This window comes from Nothobranchius furzeri, chromosome 15, assembly GCF_043380555.1.
Source record: "Nothobranchius furzeri strain GRZ-AD chromosome 15, NfurGRZ-RIMD1, whole genome shotgun sequence".
In the NCBI taxonomy this organism is placed as follows: Eukaryota; Metazoa; Chordata; class Actinopteri; order Cyprinodontiformes; family Nothobranchiidae; genus Nothobranchius; species Nothobranchius furzeri.
The window spans coordinates 59,054,729-59,072,484 of record NC_091755.1 but is presented as its reverse complement, the minus strand read 5'-3'; the positions used below and the strand labels follow the sequence as shown (position 1 = coordinate 59,072,484).

The window sequence follows — 17,756 nt, the reverse complement described above, 5'->3', positions numbered from 1 at the left end:
AGAACAGCCTGCCAGCCCATCCCCATCATCAAGCTGGAGTGGCACTCTCCTTGGGCGGTAATCCCCGTCTTCCTGGCCATGCTTGGCATCATTGCCACCATCTTTGTGATGGCAACCTTTGTTCGCTACAATGACACACCGATAGTGCGTGCATCCGGAAGAGAGCTGAGCTACGTGCTGCTGACTGGTATCTTCCTCTGCTACATCATCACCTTTCTCATGATTGCCAAGCCCGATGTAGCTGTGTGTGCATTCAGGAGAATCTTCCTGGGCCTAGGCATGTGCATCAGCTATGCCGCTCTGCTCACCAAGACCAACCGGATCTATCGGATTTTTGAGCAGGGGAAGCAGACAGTCACAGCACCTCGTTTCATTAGCCCCACTTCCCAGATTGCAATTACGTCCAGTCTAATCTCTGTGCAGCTGCTGGGAGTGCTGGTGTGGTTTGCAGTTGACCCACCAAACACAATCATTGACTATGATGAGCAAAAGACCATAAACCCTAAGTTGGCCCGCGGTGTGCTGAAGTGTGACATCACAGACCTCCAAATAATCTGCTCGCTGGGCTATAGCATCCTGCTGATGGTGACCTGCACCATCTACGCTATCAAGACAAGGGACGTACCAGAAGACTTCAATGAAGCCAAACCCATTGGCTTCACCATGTACACCACCTGTATAGTGTGGCTGGCCTTCATCCCGATTTTCTTTGGCACAGCCCAGTCGGCGGAGAAGGTGAGTCATTTTGTTCTCTTGTGCTTTCTCACTTTGTCACCACCCCTTTCTTTGTCTGCCTCTCTCCTTCCTTTCACAAATTTTCTTTTCAGGTCTACTGCTCCAGTTTTATCTTGTCCAAACACATGAGCACACACAATACAAGAATGGAACACACACACACACACACACATATCAAGTGGCTACCTGAATGATGAGTCTAGATGGGTCTGACCTGCGTAGCAACCTGCCATGGGGTTTGTGACAGTGAGAAATAGGGATGTAAAGGTGGAGGAGGAGTTGTCAAGCAGCAAAAATCCTGAAATGCCCGAGGTGCCATTAGCTTCGCACCCATACCCAGGAGGACTTTATATGTGCCTTTATAACTTTTTTCTTGGAGAGGCAGACAAGCCAGTGGAGATGGAGGGAAAGGGTGATGGGGACCAGGAAGAGACAGAATGGGTGGAGGAAAAGGTGGGGGGTAAACACACTCCATCTTTTGACAACTGCACCCAACGAAGCATTTGACATTTTGTGCTGCTGGAGTTGATTGAGAGAACGACATTCTGACCTTCTGTGTTAGTTACTGCTTATCAGGCCGGCACCGAGCAGAATACAGATGCATTCATTTGACTCGCGTGCTGCTTGGCAGGCCCGTGTGTAGCATGACGGGGCCGAGGGGAAGTTTTCCACTGACAGAACATCAGTGCTGACAGGAAAGTGTTACTTCTAACCTTTTGAGAGACACACCGCTCAATATCCTTCCTGCTAAGCTCTCGCATGAGATAGATCAGAAACTGATTTTCCTCATCTCAATTTGCAGCTGATTTCATAGATGAATTACACCCTCAGCAGCGATTAGGAGTTCATTATGTTACTTGCGGCAACTAGCAAAGCAGTAATCTGTTTATATTTCCCCTTTATGCAGTTAACTCTTTCTCCACACTGGATTCTGCATTACACACTTGTCTCCTTCACACATTGGCATCATAGTTTAATGTCTTCTGCGGATGAGTTTCTGCCTGATCCCTAGACACTGGTAGTGAGAAGTGCCTCAGCGCGTTTTGGTATAACAGCCACTGTAAAAACTACACCAAAGACAAGGTTATTTGAGACCATCTTGCTCGTCAGCTCAATTTTTTCAATGCTTAAATAAATATTCAACATGCATTTCTCAACCAGTATCTGTTCAGTCAATTTCCACTGGTGCAAAAGAAGTGAATTCATTTCAACTCACAAATTACTGTTAGCATAAAGAATTTGTGTTAATTAAAACTGTATTAGATTTCACATGAGCGAGTTAAGATGCAATCTTCATTCACCCCGATGTTCTTAAATGAAAGGAAAACTTTAAAATAGTTCTGCAAATTTCATTCCATGTTTGAGGTGATTGAAAATGAGGTTTTTACATTTTGAGTGTGTAAATATAAAGGTTTAGGACTTAAAATGAGCCTAAACCTGTCTGTGAGGCAAGAACAAAACTACACATTAATATGACATATTTTCAGTTTAAAAAGTGAAAAACTATATTTGAATCTAGCATATTTTTATGCTATCAAATATTTGATCACAATTATAGTTTGAACTGCAGAGAGGAATGGAGAGTGTGACCCCCAAATCACCCCAAAAGTGATAAAAACCAAAAGTCACTCCTGATTTAAATATTTATTTCTCATATTTAAATAGATGAAAACACTGGATATGAATTTAGACCCCGTTTAAGGGGACACAGTCCTAGCTCTGCTGTTACTTTAACCTCCCTCCTTCAGTCAAGATTTGTTGTGATGATAAATGAATCTCCTGAGTTCTTGCTGATGTCAGCCTTCCAGCAGCGAGCCAAGTAGGCACATAGACATTAGTAATTATTACATTTTCTAATGAATTAACTTTTCAGTTTTCCTCCTAAAGCTTTTGGATTCTGTGACATGTCTTAGGGTTGATGCTAATCCTAGTAACATTAGTCTGAAATTACAGTGAACAGATAAATATTTTGACTAATGTTAGAATATGATTAGACAAGTGGGCAGTTGTTGAATAATCTTCTTGCAGACAATGCTGCACTTACTACATTTAAAACTAAAAAATGATTAAGTTCCCACAAAATATTAATTTGCTGCCTCTTTAAACAAAAATTGTATAATTAAAAATAATGTATTACCTTGTATTATTTGTTAAAATTAAAAAATGGGCATCGTTGCTTGAAAAGTGACCAAATTTAAAAAAAATCTTTGTTGTGTTCAGAATTGCAGAAAAGTGGATGAAAATGAAAGAGTTGTTATAAGGAACACCTCCATCCTCTGTAAATATTAGACAACTGAACAAACTCATGTTTGAGCATTTAGCTTTCATTTGGCCTGAGCAGTTTTCTGTCTGGCCCATAGCAGGGCTCTACATTTGTTAGGCAGGCTTAGCACCAGAGATGTGATGGAAGAAAACTACAAAGATGGCATCTGGCTCAGGAACAGCACATGTCATGAAACAACTTTGGTTTCAAATTAGGACAATTTAGACCTGAGCTTTTCTTAAGACATGAGCAGATGGAGGTACTTAAGTCATATTATTATTATTTAAAAAAAGATGCATTTGCTTTGGTGTATGGTGGACTGTGCCGTTTCACGGACATCCATAGTGAAGTATGTCATGTTCTTTGTTGCTCTCATTGGTCCCAGAGCTGTCCAATTGTGTGCAGAGACAGCTTGAAAGAAAACTGTAGATTCTGCCCTATGACTGTGTTGTTTCAATGGCTCATGGCCAGACTATATAATTACATATAGGATGGCTTTCTAAGCTACTATAAATGCTGTTTCTGTAGAAACATTTCGAAACATTTCCCATTTTATCTTATTGATGCTTAGATGCAGAACAGAGTGTAGGTCTTGTTTACTTGGATGTTTAAGCTCGATTTAGCTTGAACGTTGGCTCCAGGGTGTGTCTTTTAATTAGAAGTTAAGTGAATGTGATGGTATGCATTTAATCTGCATCTACAGAATCAATGGCACACATTATAATAATAATGAAGCTAATTTTCATTTTAAAGATCCCACCTGAAGCATGTGCCTCCATTGGTTTTACATGAACACAACCAGATTGCAAGAACCAGTTTACAGAAGGTTTATTAGACATGAGTGAGTGAGTGAGTGAGTGAGTGAGTGAGTGAGTGAGTGAGTGAGTGAGTGAGTGAGTGAGTGAGTGAGTGAGTGAGTGAGTGAGTGAGTGAGTGAGTGAGTGAGTGAGTGAGTGAGTGAGTGAGAGTTAGTTTTATTTAAAGAAGTAGCAGAAAAATAAATTGCAAATTCTACTTAAGTGATCTGTCTGGAAGAATACTCTCCACAATTCAATAAGTGGCATATTTATTATTTAACTCTATTTGGGAGACCAGAAACATAATAAAAACCAGCCCTGAGTTGTTTATGCCCACCTGGCTTTACGTTTGATGACTAGTAATGTTGAGTCTGTGGCTTTATCTTCAATCAATCAATCAATCAATCAATCAATCAATCACTCAGTCAGTCAGTCAGTCAGTCAGTCAGTCAATCAATCAATCAATCAATCAATCAATGCTTTATTAATCCCAGAGGGAAATTAGGGTTTCAGTACACACAATTCAAAGATAAGACATCTGCATTCCTTCGTGGGGGTTTGTTGCTCGCCGGTCAGGACTACCAGGGCGTCAGATTCAGATAACAAGAACGTGTTTGGGTCAGGCTGAGATAATTTTCCTCTCAGCCTTCAGTCTTTATACTGATCATTCCAGTCCTTCAGTGAAGCCAATTTTGAGTTTTTAAACTTGCCCATACAGTCCGGTAACTCTCTCCGAGATGACATCCATTTTGCGCACTAATACTGGTATCGCAGGTAGAACATTGTCCAGCTTACGATTCACCTCAAGTAACGTCCCAGTCTGAGAAGTCTCCACACGGACGATGCTTTCCATGGGTGCGGGTCACCCTCCAATCGCTCCCGTCTTCCCAAATTTCCAGAAAACCAGATATCCTTCCACTCCAATCAGGAGAAATCCAGTGATCATCAGGCCGAATAACCAACACGTCTTCGATATCCTCAATGGACAGCTGGCTGAGGCATATGATCTTCCACTCCTTCCAGGAATCCAGCATATATCCCACCGGGTGTGTCCCCTGTGGACATGTGGGAGCCCCCTGCTCAGTTCTCATTGTTGAAAAAATATTATCAATCGCATTGAATGACCAATTTATCAAATCCATGGTTAGTAAAAATAGGGGTTTTCGGAAGAAATGCAGAGAAGCACTGTGTGGGCAGACGGGACAAAGAGCCTTGGGAAAAAAAGATAAGGGAGCGAAAGAGAGAAGCGTCTGTACTCCGCGAGTGCCTTGAAGAAAGGGATCAGTACCATCTCAAATAGGAATTTTCTGACTTGCATCTAAAATCAAATGATTTTTAACAACTTACTATATCAGCGGTAACTGATGGATCCTGTTTGACCCATCATCATCATCATCATCTCCTTGCAGCAATTAACCACACTGAGTGTGATATATTTTAAACTCAACTCTGTGTAGATATCCTTATGCTCCATGCTTGTGATTTCCTCCCTCTTTTTCCTGGTTGCCTGTTCAGATTCATTTTGAAGAAATTTATGTGAAAACAAGATCACACCGCGGTCCCGCTGTCTCCTGCACACCGGCACAAATTCAATCAGCTCCTCAGAGCATCACCAGCTTCAGCATTACCTGCCACCGATCCCAGAGATTGTCTATCTCCCGGGAACAAATTTTACTTAAGCGTGTGACAGTTTTAAAAGACTGACTTTAACTCCTCTGAATAAACATCAACGTATGCTAATTAGCTCTTAAAGCATCAGTGAAACTGACCACATAACAGTTCTCACTTTTGGGAATAAAGCTAAAATTGAATTGTTTATTAAAACGTTTGTGTGATGCATAAGGAAAAATTATGATTATAATTTAATATATCATTCTTAAAAGTAAAAAAAATCTGAGAAGTTAGCAGACACCATAGTGTAAAAGCATGGGAACGTCTGTCTTTATGCTCAACAACTGTGTTGATGTCCAGTTCTTAATATCCAGGGTGTATTATGGACTTTAACCACCTTCTGCAGATCCAGCCCAGAAGGCTTTCCACAAGGTTTAGTGTGTTTGTGGGAATTTTTGACCATTCTCTCAAAAGTGCAATGGTGAGGTCAGGCATGGACTGAAGGAGAAGTTCTAGCTCAAAGCCTATCCTCTAAACCATCCCATAGGTGTTCTATCAGGTTGAGATCAGGACCCTCTGCAGACCATTCACGTTCCTCAACACTGGACTTGTTTAGTCATTGGAATACCTGAATCAGTAACTTGATGGAATTTCTCATTTTCTGGATTAATAAACATATTTATTTATGTTTAAAACCACTTAATGGATTTTTAGACCATTTGAAGTGTTTTTATGTAACATTTATAAATAATGACTGTTTTACCCATTGCACAGTACATACCTTTCTGAATGCTTCCAGTTTGGAGAAATAGATCAGGAACAGATAAACTGGGCTAGTTCAAGAACATCAAAGACTGTCTGGTGCTGCCACTTTAAAAAGGCTCCAATAGCTAAAATTTCATAATACAGGTAAATCTCCAAAGAATGGAATATGGTGCAAAAGTTCATTTATGTCAGTAATTTCATGGTAAAACTTATACATGAGATATACTTGTGACGTGCAAAGATATGTGAAGCCTTTATTTGTTATAATTGGGATGATTATAGTTTACAGCTTATGAAAACTTCACTTGTATAATCTCAGACCTGTGTTCCTTGTCCCTGCAGTCCATTACATGTTTTCTCCCTCCTACTGGGCCTCCCTGTTCCTTCCATACCCCGTCTCCCTAGTTACGGTATTTATCTAGCCACTTCCCACCCCCTGCCTTAGTGGTGATTTATTTCTCTCTAGGTTTCCCTTCTCATTTTTATTTTACTCTTATTGTCAGGTTCCTGCATTGTGCCCGAATGTGTTCATTGAACGATCATTCGTGAATTTGTTCTTTTTTTTTTTTTTTTTGTGAATGTGAACTGAACTACGAATGTAAAAGTGAGTGCGTTCGTCCTGGCATGCGTGAACGGGTTTGTGAACGCGTTCTTTCGCCATTCTAGCTCCAGATCTCCACAGAGCTTTTCCAGAGCTAAAGTCTAGCTAAAACATCCTGTTAACCATAGAGTTTATAAAAAGTAGAACCCGCAAATGTGGCCAAACATAGGCAGTAGCGGTTGGTGCGGCGTCTACTCTTCTACGTCCATGATGTGTGCAGGAGTCAACGTTGAGTCAAAGTTCATTCAGAAAAATTGAAAAGGGACTTAAGTAAAAGATTATACATTTTTTTATGTTTTGCACTTTTAATATTGCACTTTGAGTTTGCTACCTCAGCCTGCTTCCTAAGATTGTTTAATAATTTCCCATTAAAATTATGTTTTCCTCGTGTTATTGAGAATATACTGTAGGGTAAAAACTGCAGCTGGGTATGAGTGTGGACTGAACAGGTTTTTTAAATAAACTTTCCCAACACTGGGTTCCTGTTTGTTTAGCCTTCTGAGTCTCTCACCTTTGATCCCTGTTGTGCCTCTAGCACCATTTTCTAATTTTATAAGTTTCACCTATAGTTTTACATCTTCTTCACTTGATTATTACAGTTATTTGCATGAAGTTCTGGTTATTCACATGAATCAATATAACTTGGTTCAGAACAAATTATTGGCACTTCTGCTGGCTCCAAGGGTCAAGCCTGGAATTGCAGTTCATGCAGATATTATTTCACCATGGTTAAATTAGTATTTGGTTATTTTGACAGACATTACACCAGGGTGCACTGGAAAAGCTGCATTTTGCTGCTGCTGGTGATTTCCACTATTGTAAACAACCCAAATTGTATAATTGTGGTTAAAAAAAGTTTGAACCACTGATTGTTTTATTGCTAATTAAGAAAGCAGCCATGCACTTTGACCTTGGTTGCACTCACAACCATTTACTGGCTTTTTGTTCTTGTAGGATGTAAAGCTAATTTTCCAAACGGAGTCGGTTCAGAAAGATGTGTAAAGATGCAGATAGCAATTATTTACAACTCTTGCACAGAAACATGCTTCAGAATGACTGAAAAGGCCCTTTAAGTAAGATGTTCCTTGTTCCTGCAAATAGTTCCTAAGGACACATTGTTCTGACAAGTATCGTTAGCAATGACTAACTGAACACTTTTTTACTCAAGCTTTCAGCTCGTGAGATGGAAAGTGCAACTTGTAATCTGTCCATTTCCCCGTAAACAACTGCACTTAACAGGAGCAGGACTTGACACTTATTGAGGAGATGTGGAGTCTTTTAAAACGAATGAGTGAAATTCCCCCATCACTTGTTTTATGCATGAAACCGTGAGCAGACTGCCCCAGCAGCAGGCTGAACAGGTCAAGTGTAATGGAGAAAAAGAAAGGTTGTAGTTGTGATTTCAACCTGGGCCCATATTTATTTATTCAGGAAAGGAAAGTGTGACATCGGTTTTACAGTACTCTGAGCTGCAAAGCTGAAATTCTGATGACCCCACAGTTTTGTTACCGCTCCGTCGTGGTACGAACTAAAATGCAGAGAACAGCAATACTTTTTTAGTCGGTTGTTAAGTATTAGGTAGTAGAAATACCTGATGGTCAGCTCTAAGCATAAACTTTCAAATGTAACTTTTACATTTATTTTATGTATTTATTTTTATACATAAAAATGATGATAATAATAATAATAATAGGTCTAAAATGCTTTTTTCTATAAGGGGGATACTTGAGAAAGGTTTAGATTGATGTTCTTACCTTCTTTTTTGAGATCTTTGCTGCTTGAAATTGATCAAACTGATTGATTGTCCGGGATGTTGGATCCGACACAGTCCTCCGTGCTGGAATGCTGCTCATTTCTCTTTTCAGGTTGAGAGGTGTCTGCAGAGACAAAGTGTCCAAACACAAGACAAAATCAAAAATAGCATAAACATGTTTTGCTTTTCTCCAAATCAGTGTATTTTTAACCAACTAATTGTCTTCAAATATCCACTGCCGTCTCACCCAGACTATCCCTGGTTAGAACACCTCTAACCATTCATTTTCCAGTGTTTTCTTTCATTTTGCTCCAAGTACACAAACTGAGACCCAATCTGTCCATTTAAATTTGTTAAATAAAGATGGGATGCACTAACTAGATTACAACAAAGGCTGTCTTTTTGTATTGTCTTAAGTGCTCAGAGTCAAAAGTGAGTTCCTTAGTTTGTCGGAGAGGTTAGGGAACCACTTCAACATGCAGGGTGAGTTACACAAGTCACAACCTCTCTAATGTGATCCTCCTGTGCTGAGTCAAAAGGCAGGCGGTATGTAAAAGTGCTTCGCAGCACAAAGTCTTCATGACTTGAGCCGGTTTGGAAAAGTAGGCCACCCAAAACACAGAGAGACATCCAGGTAGCTGAGAGGAGAGTGCAAATCCCCTGGATTCATTATTTAAGGTGTGCTCCAGCGGGAGAGAGAGCATCCTAATTGTCACTTACTGAATCAAGTCCTTATCACTGTGTGCCTTTATAGTACTAAACCATACTCTGTTAAATTGCCTTTGCAGTGAGTGTATCCCAGGTGGGTATAATTATGAGAAATGCTCTCATCAGCTTTTTGGAGCAGATTGAAGGAGCTGGTGCTGTTGTGGCTGCTGGTTGGCATTTCATTCATCAATGAGTTGTTAAAATTTTAAAGCAAACTTTTTTTTTCTCTGATGAGGACTTAAATAAATCATAGCCGTGGCTATAAATAGAGAGTTGCTAAGCAGTTGTGAAAATGACTTCATGTAATTATTTATGTTAAAGCAAAAGGAATTAATTATGAATGCCCTGTGACAAGCTAAACATTCGGGTGGTTGCTGAAAGGGGCGATGAATTTGGGTCAAGCTCACAGAGAGGCACAATGAGAGAAAAAAAAAACCTACCCTGTCTCTGTGATTAGAGACGGTGAGGAAAAGGATTCGATGCGGTATGTTTACGTGTGAGTGTTTGTGCGCATGTGTGTCAGTATCACTGGGGTTGGAAGCCCACATACCACCACATACATGGATAACGTGGTCCTCGTGTGAGGATAAGAACATGTTAACTCACATCCTTAATCAACTCACCTCCGTATTCACATACCCAGTTCAGATTTGATCTGCAAGACTGAAAGACTCAACGTATAACAATCTCATCTTCTTTCAGCCGTGTTTAGTTGCTTGCACCAAACTCTGTGGTGTTGCTATGGATACCAGACAGGTTACTAACCACCAAACATGAAAACAGAGCACAGGGGTGAGGATCATCCACAGTCCTTGATTGGAGACTTCAAAAATCTTGCCAAAAAATAAAGCTAGTTCAGCAGCAGGAGGAAACCTTCGCCTAACTGAGAGTGCCACAGAAGAGAGTGCGCTGTGATATTTATACAGTTATTAATGCATGGTGTAGCCGCCAGATCACTGCCTCTGAAGGCTGCTGCACAGCCAAGCAAGAGGCGGTGGAAGGTGATGGGGAGCAATTTATTGCGCTGGCATGTTGATGTCAAGCAACCAAGTGACTTTTATTTTATTTTATTTTACTTGTGTGTGTGTGTGTGTGTGTGTGTGTGTGTGTGTGTGTGTGTGTGTGTGTGTGTGTGTGTGTGTGTGTGTGTGTGTGTGTGTGTGTGTGTGTGTGTGTGTGTGTGTGTGGATGAAAAGACAAAAACATGCCTCAGATGTAAATGAGACTAGTTTAATCGAAATTACCATTAATGATATTTACCAAGAAAGATTGCATGCAAATGGTGATATTTCTTCCCCTCGCTGATTTGATGAGCATCTCTCCCCTCTGCACATACTCTGAGCAGGATAATGTGTTTACAGCTGGCTCCGCACGCCGTCCACATTTAGCTGCTGACTGACGGCGAGGCGGTGAATAAGTGATATTGGACGCCTTCAAGTGCAGTAGATTAGCGAGGAAGCTCTTGAAACAAAAAGGCTCCTTCTCGATTCCATCTCCTTCAGGACACTTAATGAAACAAGAGGCTCTCACATGACTGCTGATTGACTGACTTCACCAGTCTTCTGTGAATTCACTACATTTTAATGAAGCTGATGTTTAACATTCAGAATCCAGCCTCTATCTGCTCACAGTCACAGCTCATCAATGGAAAAAAAAGTGTCATGTAACCACTGAAAATGGATGTTGTGCAGGGAGCATTTCATGTTGCATAAGTGGCAACCTTATAAATAATCTGTTTATGAGTGTGAGAAACAAGAGCTGCTTCCCACTGCAATCAAAGCTGCAGAAAAACCTAACGCTACTCTATTTGCTGCAGACGCACTTTCCTCAGGTTGTGCTTTTGTCTTTTGCTGTACTTTACTAGAACCTACATTAAAATGCAACCTGGAGCAGGAGCTGCTTGTGGAGGGGGAAAAGCACGGATGCTTGAGAGGAGAAAGAAAACATGTACATGGAAACGGGAGAAGAATGTTAGCTTTTTGATCCCTTTCTGACAGTTAAGCCCATCCATCTCTTTTGAAGGAGGGGGTTTGGAGAGGTCATGAGGATGATTCAGCTTTCATCTTTAAAACACCTCTAATGTCTTTGTCTTGCTGCAGGTCAGGCTTTAATAAAGGCTACAGGATTCTGTTACTTTGCCAAGTTCCTCACATGCAAATGCCAACTATGAGAAGTTAATAAAACCTAAAGCTTTATCTGCATAATAGTCATCTGACAAAGAAAAAACAGAGTAATAAGATTAGTAATAGTAATAAGAGCAAAGCAAACCCCTAAGGATTGAAGCTTTTACAGGACATTTTGCTGCAGGACTAAAGAAAAGGACAAAAAGTTAATTTTTTTTTTACTGCAAGCTCATATTTAGTTAGGGGGAAATGCTAATGTTAGAATATGTTTCATCAGCTGGCTCACAAGTATTTCTGCTATTAAACTGGCCAGAAATGCATAGGAATCATTATTTAATTTATTTTAATTCATAAACAGTATTGTTACTCTTGTATTCTATGTATTCTCCTGCAGAAGAATAACGGTGCTTCACCACACAAACAACTTTTCTCTTTACATTTCGCTCCAGTTCCTCTGTATTGAAATACTGTTTTCATTTTTCCTGTGATTCCTTCTAGCTGTATATCCAGACAACCACCCTGACCATCTCCATGAACCTCAGTGCCTCGGTAGCACTGGGCATGCTCTACATGCCCAAGGTGTACATCATTATCTTCCACCCTGAGATGAACGTGCAGAAGAGGAAGCGTAGCTTCAAGGCTGTGGTCACCGCTGCCACAATGTCATCCCGTCTGTCCCAGAAGCCCAGCGAGAGACCCAATGGCGAGGCAAAGACGGAGCTGTGTGAGAACCCTGCTGCTGACCCCATGAGTGAGTGCCACAGTGTGAGAACACGTAATAAAGCTACACACACACACACACACACACACACACACACACACACACACACACACACACACACACACACACACCCTGGACTACTCAGGTTGAAATAGCAACATAAACACAGATATTGTCAAATAAATGTTGATTTATTAGCAAAATAATATGATATTGATTTGAAATTGTACTAATTGTAACATGCAGACATAACTTTTTTAACTGCTTGCTCAAGGGCAGCAGTAGTAGGTTGTCGGATCAATCCCGGCTCCAATGGATGTAGTTTTCACTTTAGAAGTGGGGGGACACAACCGGCATGAGGTGTGTGTGTGTGTGTGTGTGTGTGTGTGTGTGTGTGTGTGTGTGTGTGTGTGTGTGTGTGTGTGTGTGTGTGTGTGTGTGTGTGTGTGTGTGTGTGTGTGTGTGTGTGTGTGTGTGTGTGTCTTTACAGTATGTTCTAATGGGAAACAGGCTTCAACACAAACGGCTGTTATCCACTTGGTCCTAGAGCTCAACCAGTGTCTATTTACCATAGCGTAATATTGTTTTTGGATGGTAAAAAGTGCAGGGGTCAACATTTGACTTTGGAAAAAGTGAAGGGGACATATCCCCCCCATCCCCAAATTACATACATGCCGGCTCCCAACAGAGAATGCTGCTGTTGTGTCCTTGGGAAAGACACGTAACCCACCTTTCCTGCTGGTGGGGGTCAAAGTGACCGATGGCGCTTGTGCTCGGCAGTCTCACTTCTGTCCAAGAAATGACACAAACAGTTCAGATCAGAGTCAAAGATGTGTGTTAGAAGTTCCCATGACTCAAGAATGGATGCCTTTTTATTATTTCTCATATTTCCTTTTTTTACCGGAAAATCAATTTCACTGATTAAACTAGGCAGCTGGAATTATATGTCACATCCTCAGCAGAAGGCCGAGTTATCTTGTGTCCTGATTAGGTGCGACCTTTAGCTCAGGTTCAGGCTCATTTTAGTGAGCTGGAGGGGAAGTGGGGAACTTTCTATGAGGAGAGGGTTTAAGAAGCAGGGCTTTGTTGCAAAGAATTTAGGAAGATAATCTGTCTCTGATGCCGTGTGTGTTACTCATAGCACCCTTCATCTGAAACAGTAAGCATGATCCTGTTAGGAATGATAATACTGGGTATTAGTACGCGTGTGAAGGAGCCCACATATTCCCACAGTTAGAGGATACAGCATTTGTTTTTGTTTCAGGATCAGAAACAAATGCTAGAAAGAGTTTCACCAAGGAAAAACTACAAACTCTGCATTTCAAACGCGCGTAGCCTCGGAAGCTCTTTGCTCATCTTTAACTGTCAGGATGAAGACAGAAAAGATTGACAGTTCATGCAAATCACACATCACAGCTCCCTCACACTCATCTCCCACAACACCTCTAATCATGTTCAGCAATCATCGCACAGGTGCCCCATCCCCTCAAACCTCTCTGAGTTTATGCCTCTGGGGTAACAGATTTCCCAGGGATTTTCTCCCAACACCAAATACACTGAGAAACAGTTGTCACACTCATCTGTCACGGGTGCTAAAAGCTTCTACATGCAACTGTGATTTGTGCGTGCTCCTGGTGAAACTGAATGTGTGAGGTGCACACATGTCAGACTCTGAAAGATGGGGTGAATGTATCCTTGCCCGTCACACATGTGGCTCATTGACTGAACACACACGCTGAATCCAGAGCAAAATCCTAACATATGTTGCAGCAGCACGGAAAAAGATCCCCGAGCAGGAGACCCGACCTCTGGACGGAACTCCCAGTAGTCCACAAAGGCATCTGTTCCATGTGTCTCTCACCTTCTGTCTCTCCCTACATGAATATCTTCTCGCCTCAACCCTCCACAATGCACAGTCTCCTCCTCCTTTAGTCTGGCCCTTCTTTCTTAGCGACAGTGGAAGTGACATTTATTAATGGCGAATTTATGTGCATGACCGCCCTGAAACCTGAACTATGGCTCCACCATCCCTGGAGAATGTCCGTCAATTCGTGTAACCATCAGAGCGCCAACCACCTCCCTTGCAGGGCTCGTCAGCCCTGCGGGAGATGACTGCGAGTGATTTATAGAATTTAGAGCATTAGCATTTCTGCAGATTTACATTAGTTTTGATATGGTGTAATATCTTCATGATTACGCCTCTCAGACAAGAGCGTTTGCCCTGTAATTCTGCAGAATTGATTCAATGTCTGGGACAATTCATCTCAGTGGGCATGTGTGTGGATGCCTTTATTCTTCCAAGATTGAATTTATTTTAATAACCGTCTCGATTGTTGAATGAAAACCTAAGAAACGCCACACATGTGAGGAAAGGTGCTGGGTGAGATTGCATAATCTGTTTCCAGTATGAAATATTTAAAGAATGGTAGAGTTAAATGAATCAGTCTCAGACTGGTAAACACGCACAAAAACACATCTCTCTCAGAAATCTTCCGGAAGACTGTTTCCAGCTAGAATCTGCTGTGCACTTACTGATGTTTTATTCATCGTACTTGTGAGCCGAGACCACAGAATGCAGCTGTAAAGAAATGGTGCGACTTTAATTGCATAGCCCATGGGAGCCGGTTGCCATGGCAACATTAAAGCAGCAGAGTGAGAATTAAGAGCAGCATCTGTGATTAAAAAAGATGTACATCGACCTCGTCCAGTGCACAAACATTACATTACACGGGCAGATACACAAGTCTTCCCACTCTGTGTCAGCGTGTTTCTTCACTCTGACTTTTACAAATGTCACCCCTGTCCAAATACTTATCAGAGCTTTGATATTAACCTTTAACCATGAAATAGTCTTCTTACAACAGTCAAAATGAGCAAAATGACCTGAGTTTGCAAAAATAAAAACGCTTTCACTCAGAAGATTTGAAACTCAAACTGGTTCTCATTATGAAAGCGACACAGCAGGACACACAAACACAAACGCCAGCTAGGCACTCGGCCACATTCTCATACGTTTCCATGGTAATCTAGACCGGGATCACATTGCATGCCCCAGCATTTGTTTGGTGCCTGTTTTTTGTGCTGTTTGTGATTTTTATCACTAGTTAACGTCTGAAAATAGAAACCGAGGCTTTGCACGGTGGCCGTGAAAGCTGAAGTGATACACAAGTTCAGAAAGTATTGCTGCTGATTGCACACAGCTGGTGATAAGAATTCACAGCACAGCAGAAACGACTTTGCCAAAGTGGATGATGTCTATTTACCTCTGCAGGCAGCTTTCTTTTCCACTTTCACTTTGATCTCTGCTCAAACAAAATCATTTTACTTTTTTTACTTTGTTCCACAGGTCAAGCAACCAAGAAAACATATGTGAGCTACAACAATCTCAGGATCTGATGTGCTTGGAAACAAATGCTTTGTTTATCTTTTTTTTTCTTTTTTTTTTTTTTTTTGTGATTGAAAAAGTGAAGGAAGCTGAAGGATCAGACAAAAACAAACAGACAGAAATGCATTCCAGCACCACCTGCAGTATCTATGCACTCCAGGACTGTGGACTGCATCCAGCCCTCATCGAGACATGATGCATGAGTCCTAGCAGATACTAGCAGAGCTCCAGGCCTGTGTGGCTGGGTCGACCCTCAGAAACAAACTGCGGGTCGTAAACTCATGTTGTGGCTCCCTTCATTGCCTCTGACGGAGGACAACTTGCCTGCTAAAAGGGGTCACTGTGAGGATGAACACAAAGCCGGACAGTGGATTTGCTTCAAGATATTTTCTTTTGAAATGCCATTAAAGCCATATTCTCTTGGGGGTGTCCATTATCAGATTTCTGTTCTGTATCGTTTGGGTGATTTTCTTCTGTGCCTCTTTTTCTCTCTTGGACTTGATTTAATTACCTTGAACAGCGACTCTCTGCCACACACAGTATTATTGTTATTTTTTATTTTTCGTTTTTGTTAAGCAAATTCAGATTGGTCCCAGATGACTTTTGCGTTGGAGATGGGCATTGTGAGTATATTTTTTTGTAAATATTTGAGAGTATTTTCATGTTTGGAGAACACAAACTATCCAGTCTTTGTTCAGTTGGATTTGGATGAAAAGCACCACAAAGTGTCCACTTTGCATGTGCCAATGTATGTCTGTTCTATTTGATGTCAACTCAAATAAAAAGAGAAAAAAGAGAAGAAAAATAAATCCAGAAAACGATAATGAGCTTGTGCATCCTTCTGCGGTTTGTTTCCTTTATCAGGTGTGAACTTTGTTAAGTTATGGAATAAGACTCTAAAGTGTATTTGGAAGCATGTTTGTTTTCTATGGTTTTGTACCGGGTCTAAATAAGGGAAGAACTCGCATCAGCAGTCATGCAAGTATGTTGTGATGTCTGTCCAATTATGAAATGTAATAAAAACATTTTGTTATTGTTTATACAATGAAACTGGACACCTTATCATGGTGATTTCTGTGCACAGGTGTTTGTCTGAGTGAGACTGAAGCAGTGTGTGGATACGCGCAATCAAAAGCTGCTGTGTGTGTTGGAAACGGCTTCTGGAGGCTGATGGAAAATGCCGTGTGCTCGCTGGTTTACGGTCTCCTGCCTTGGCGGAGCACATTAATGAGCTCACTGAGCAGTGATGGAGCCTGTGGAGAGGACGAGGTGTCCACCAGCTGAATCCTTCACCCACCCTCTGCTCTTTCGATTTCACCCTTTGTTTCTCTTTCTCACCATTGCTCTTTCCAAGTTTCACCACCAATCACCAGCAAGACTGATACAATATGTCAGGTCGATTTGTAATGCTGATGACCAGGCCGTTACGCGCTAACTGCTCTTTATTCCTCCCCCTGCCTACAAGCATTACGTTAATACTTTCAGTATTGATCGTTATTTAAAATTATGAATCGGCCACGCATGAGAAACTTCAGTGTCTCCAGCATGTAAGCCTCTCCCTCCAGGCTGTTACACGAGTGATATATGACCAACAGATGACAACTCAGTTGTGTGTGTATGTGTGTGTGTGTGTTTGTGTCAAAGGGAATAATCATGGAGGAGGACAGGGGGAATGATGTCCTTCTACACACAGGTTTTCTGTTGTTTCTTTTTCTATTTGTCTGGCATCCCTTTCAGCTCCTGTGGGACCAGATGGTCTTCACTTCTCATACGCGCAGTCTGTCATTTTTTTGTAGCACACAGCCAAGAAAAATCCCACTTATACCCAATTAAGACTAGCCTCTCCCCTGGCAAATTAATTGCCCATGTCAGAGTCTGTGTGCAAGTAATCAGTAGAGGCTGAACAGAGTTTAGATTTGCAGCTCAGCAAAATAATAAAACTAAAAAAAAAAAGAAAAGAAATGTTAAATAGCTCAAGCAGTAGATCTTTGCACCTTAGTGTAATAAAACAAAAGCTGAAGAATCTTTTAAAAGCCAGGCAGAATGGGTTTTATCTGCCTAAAATAGCACGAGGCACGGACTCCTCCTATCTCTCAAGGCTCCTACGTAATGGCCCACCTGCTCAGTGTGCACCTGCTCTGTAGGCAGCAGTTTCCTGAGAGAATCAAACAGGAAATACATCAAAGGAAGGAAACCAATCATAGACGACTGTGGAAGGCAAACTGCTCTGGGAGAACTTGTGTTTCTAACTTAAATAACTGTCAATAATGCCGTTTGCACATTACATACATCCA

The 17,756-nt window shown here is 41.3% G+C and overlaps 1 protein-coding gene across 1 annotated transcript in view; it reads left to right on the top strand.

Annotated features, from left to right (window-relative positions):
- The window catches only part of LOC107390975 (metabotropic glutamate receptor 7), a 109,641-nt gene extending 93,124 nt beyond the window's left edge, over positions 1-16,517 (top strand). The window contains exons 8-10 of the mRNA XM_070545061.1: positions 1-735; positions 11,855-12,107; positions 15,424-16,517. The exon at positions 1-735 is cut by the window's left edge and continues 201 nt beyond it. Of these exons, the coding sequence (XP_070401162.1) occupies positions 1-735; positions 11,855-12,107; positions 15,424-15,473 (1,038 nt within the window). The 3' untranslated portion in view covers positions 15,474-16,517. The remainder of the gene's footprint in view (positions 736-11,854; positions 12,108-15,423) is intronic.
- Positions 16,518-17,756: the final 1,239 nt, after the last annotated feature.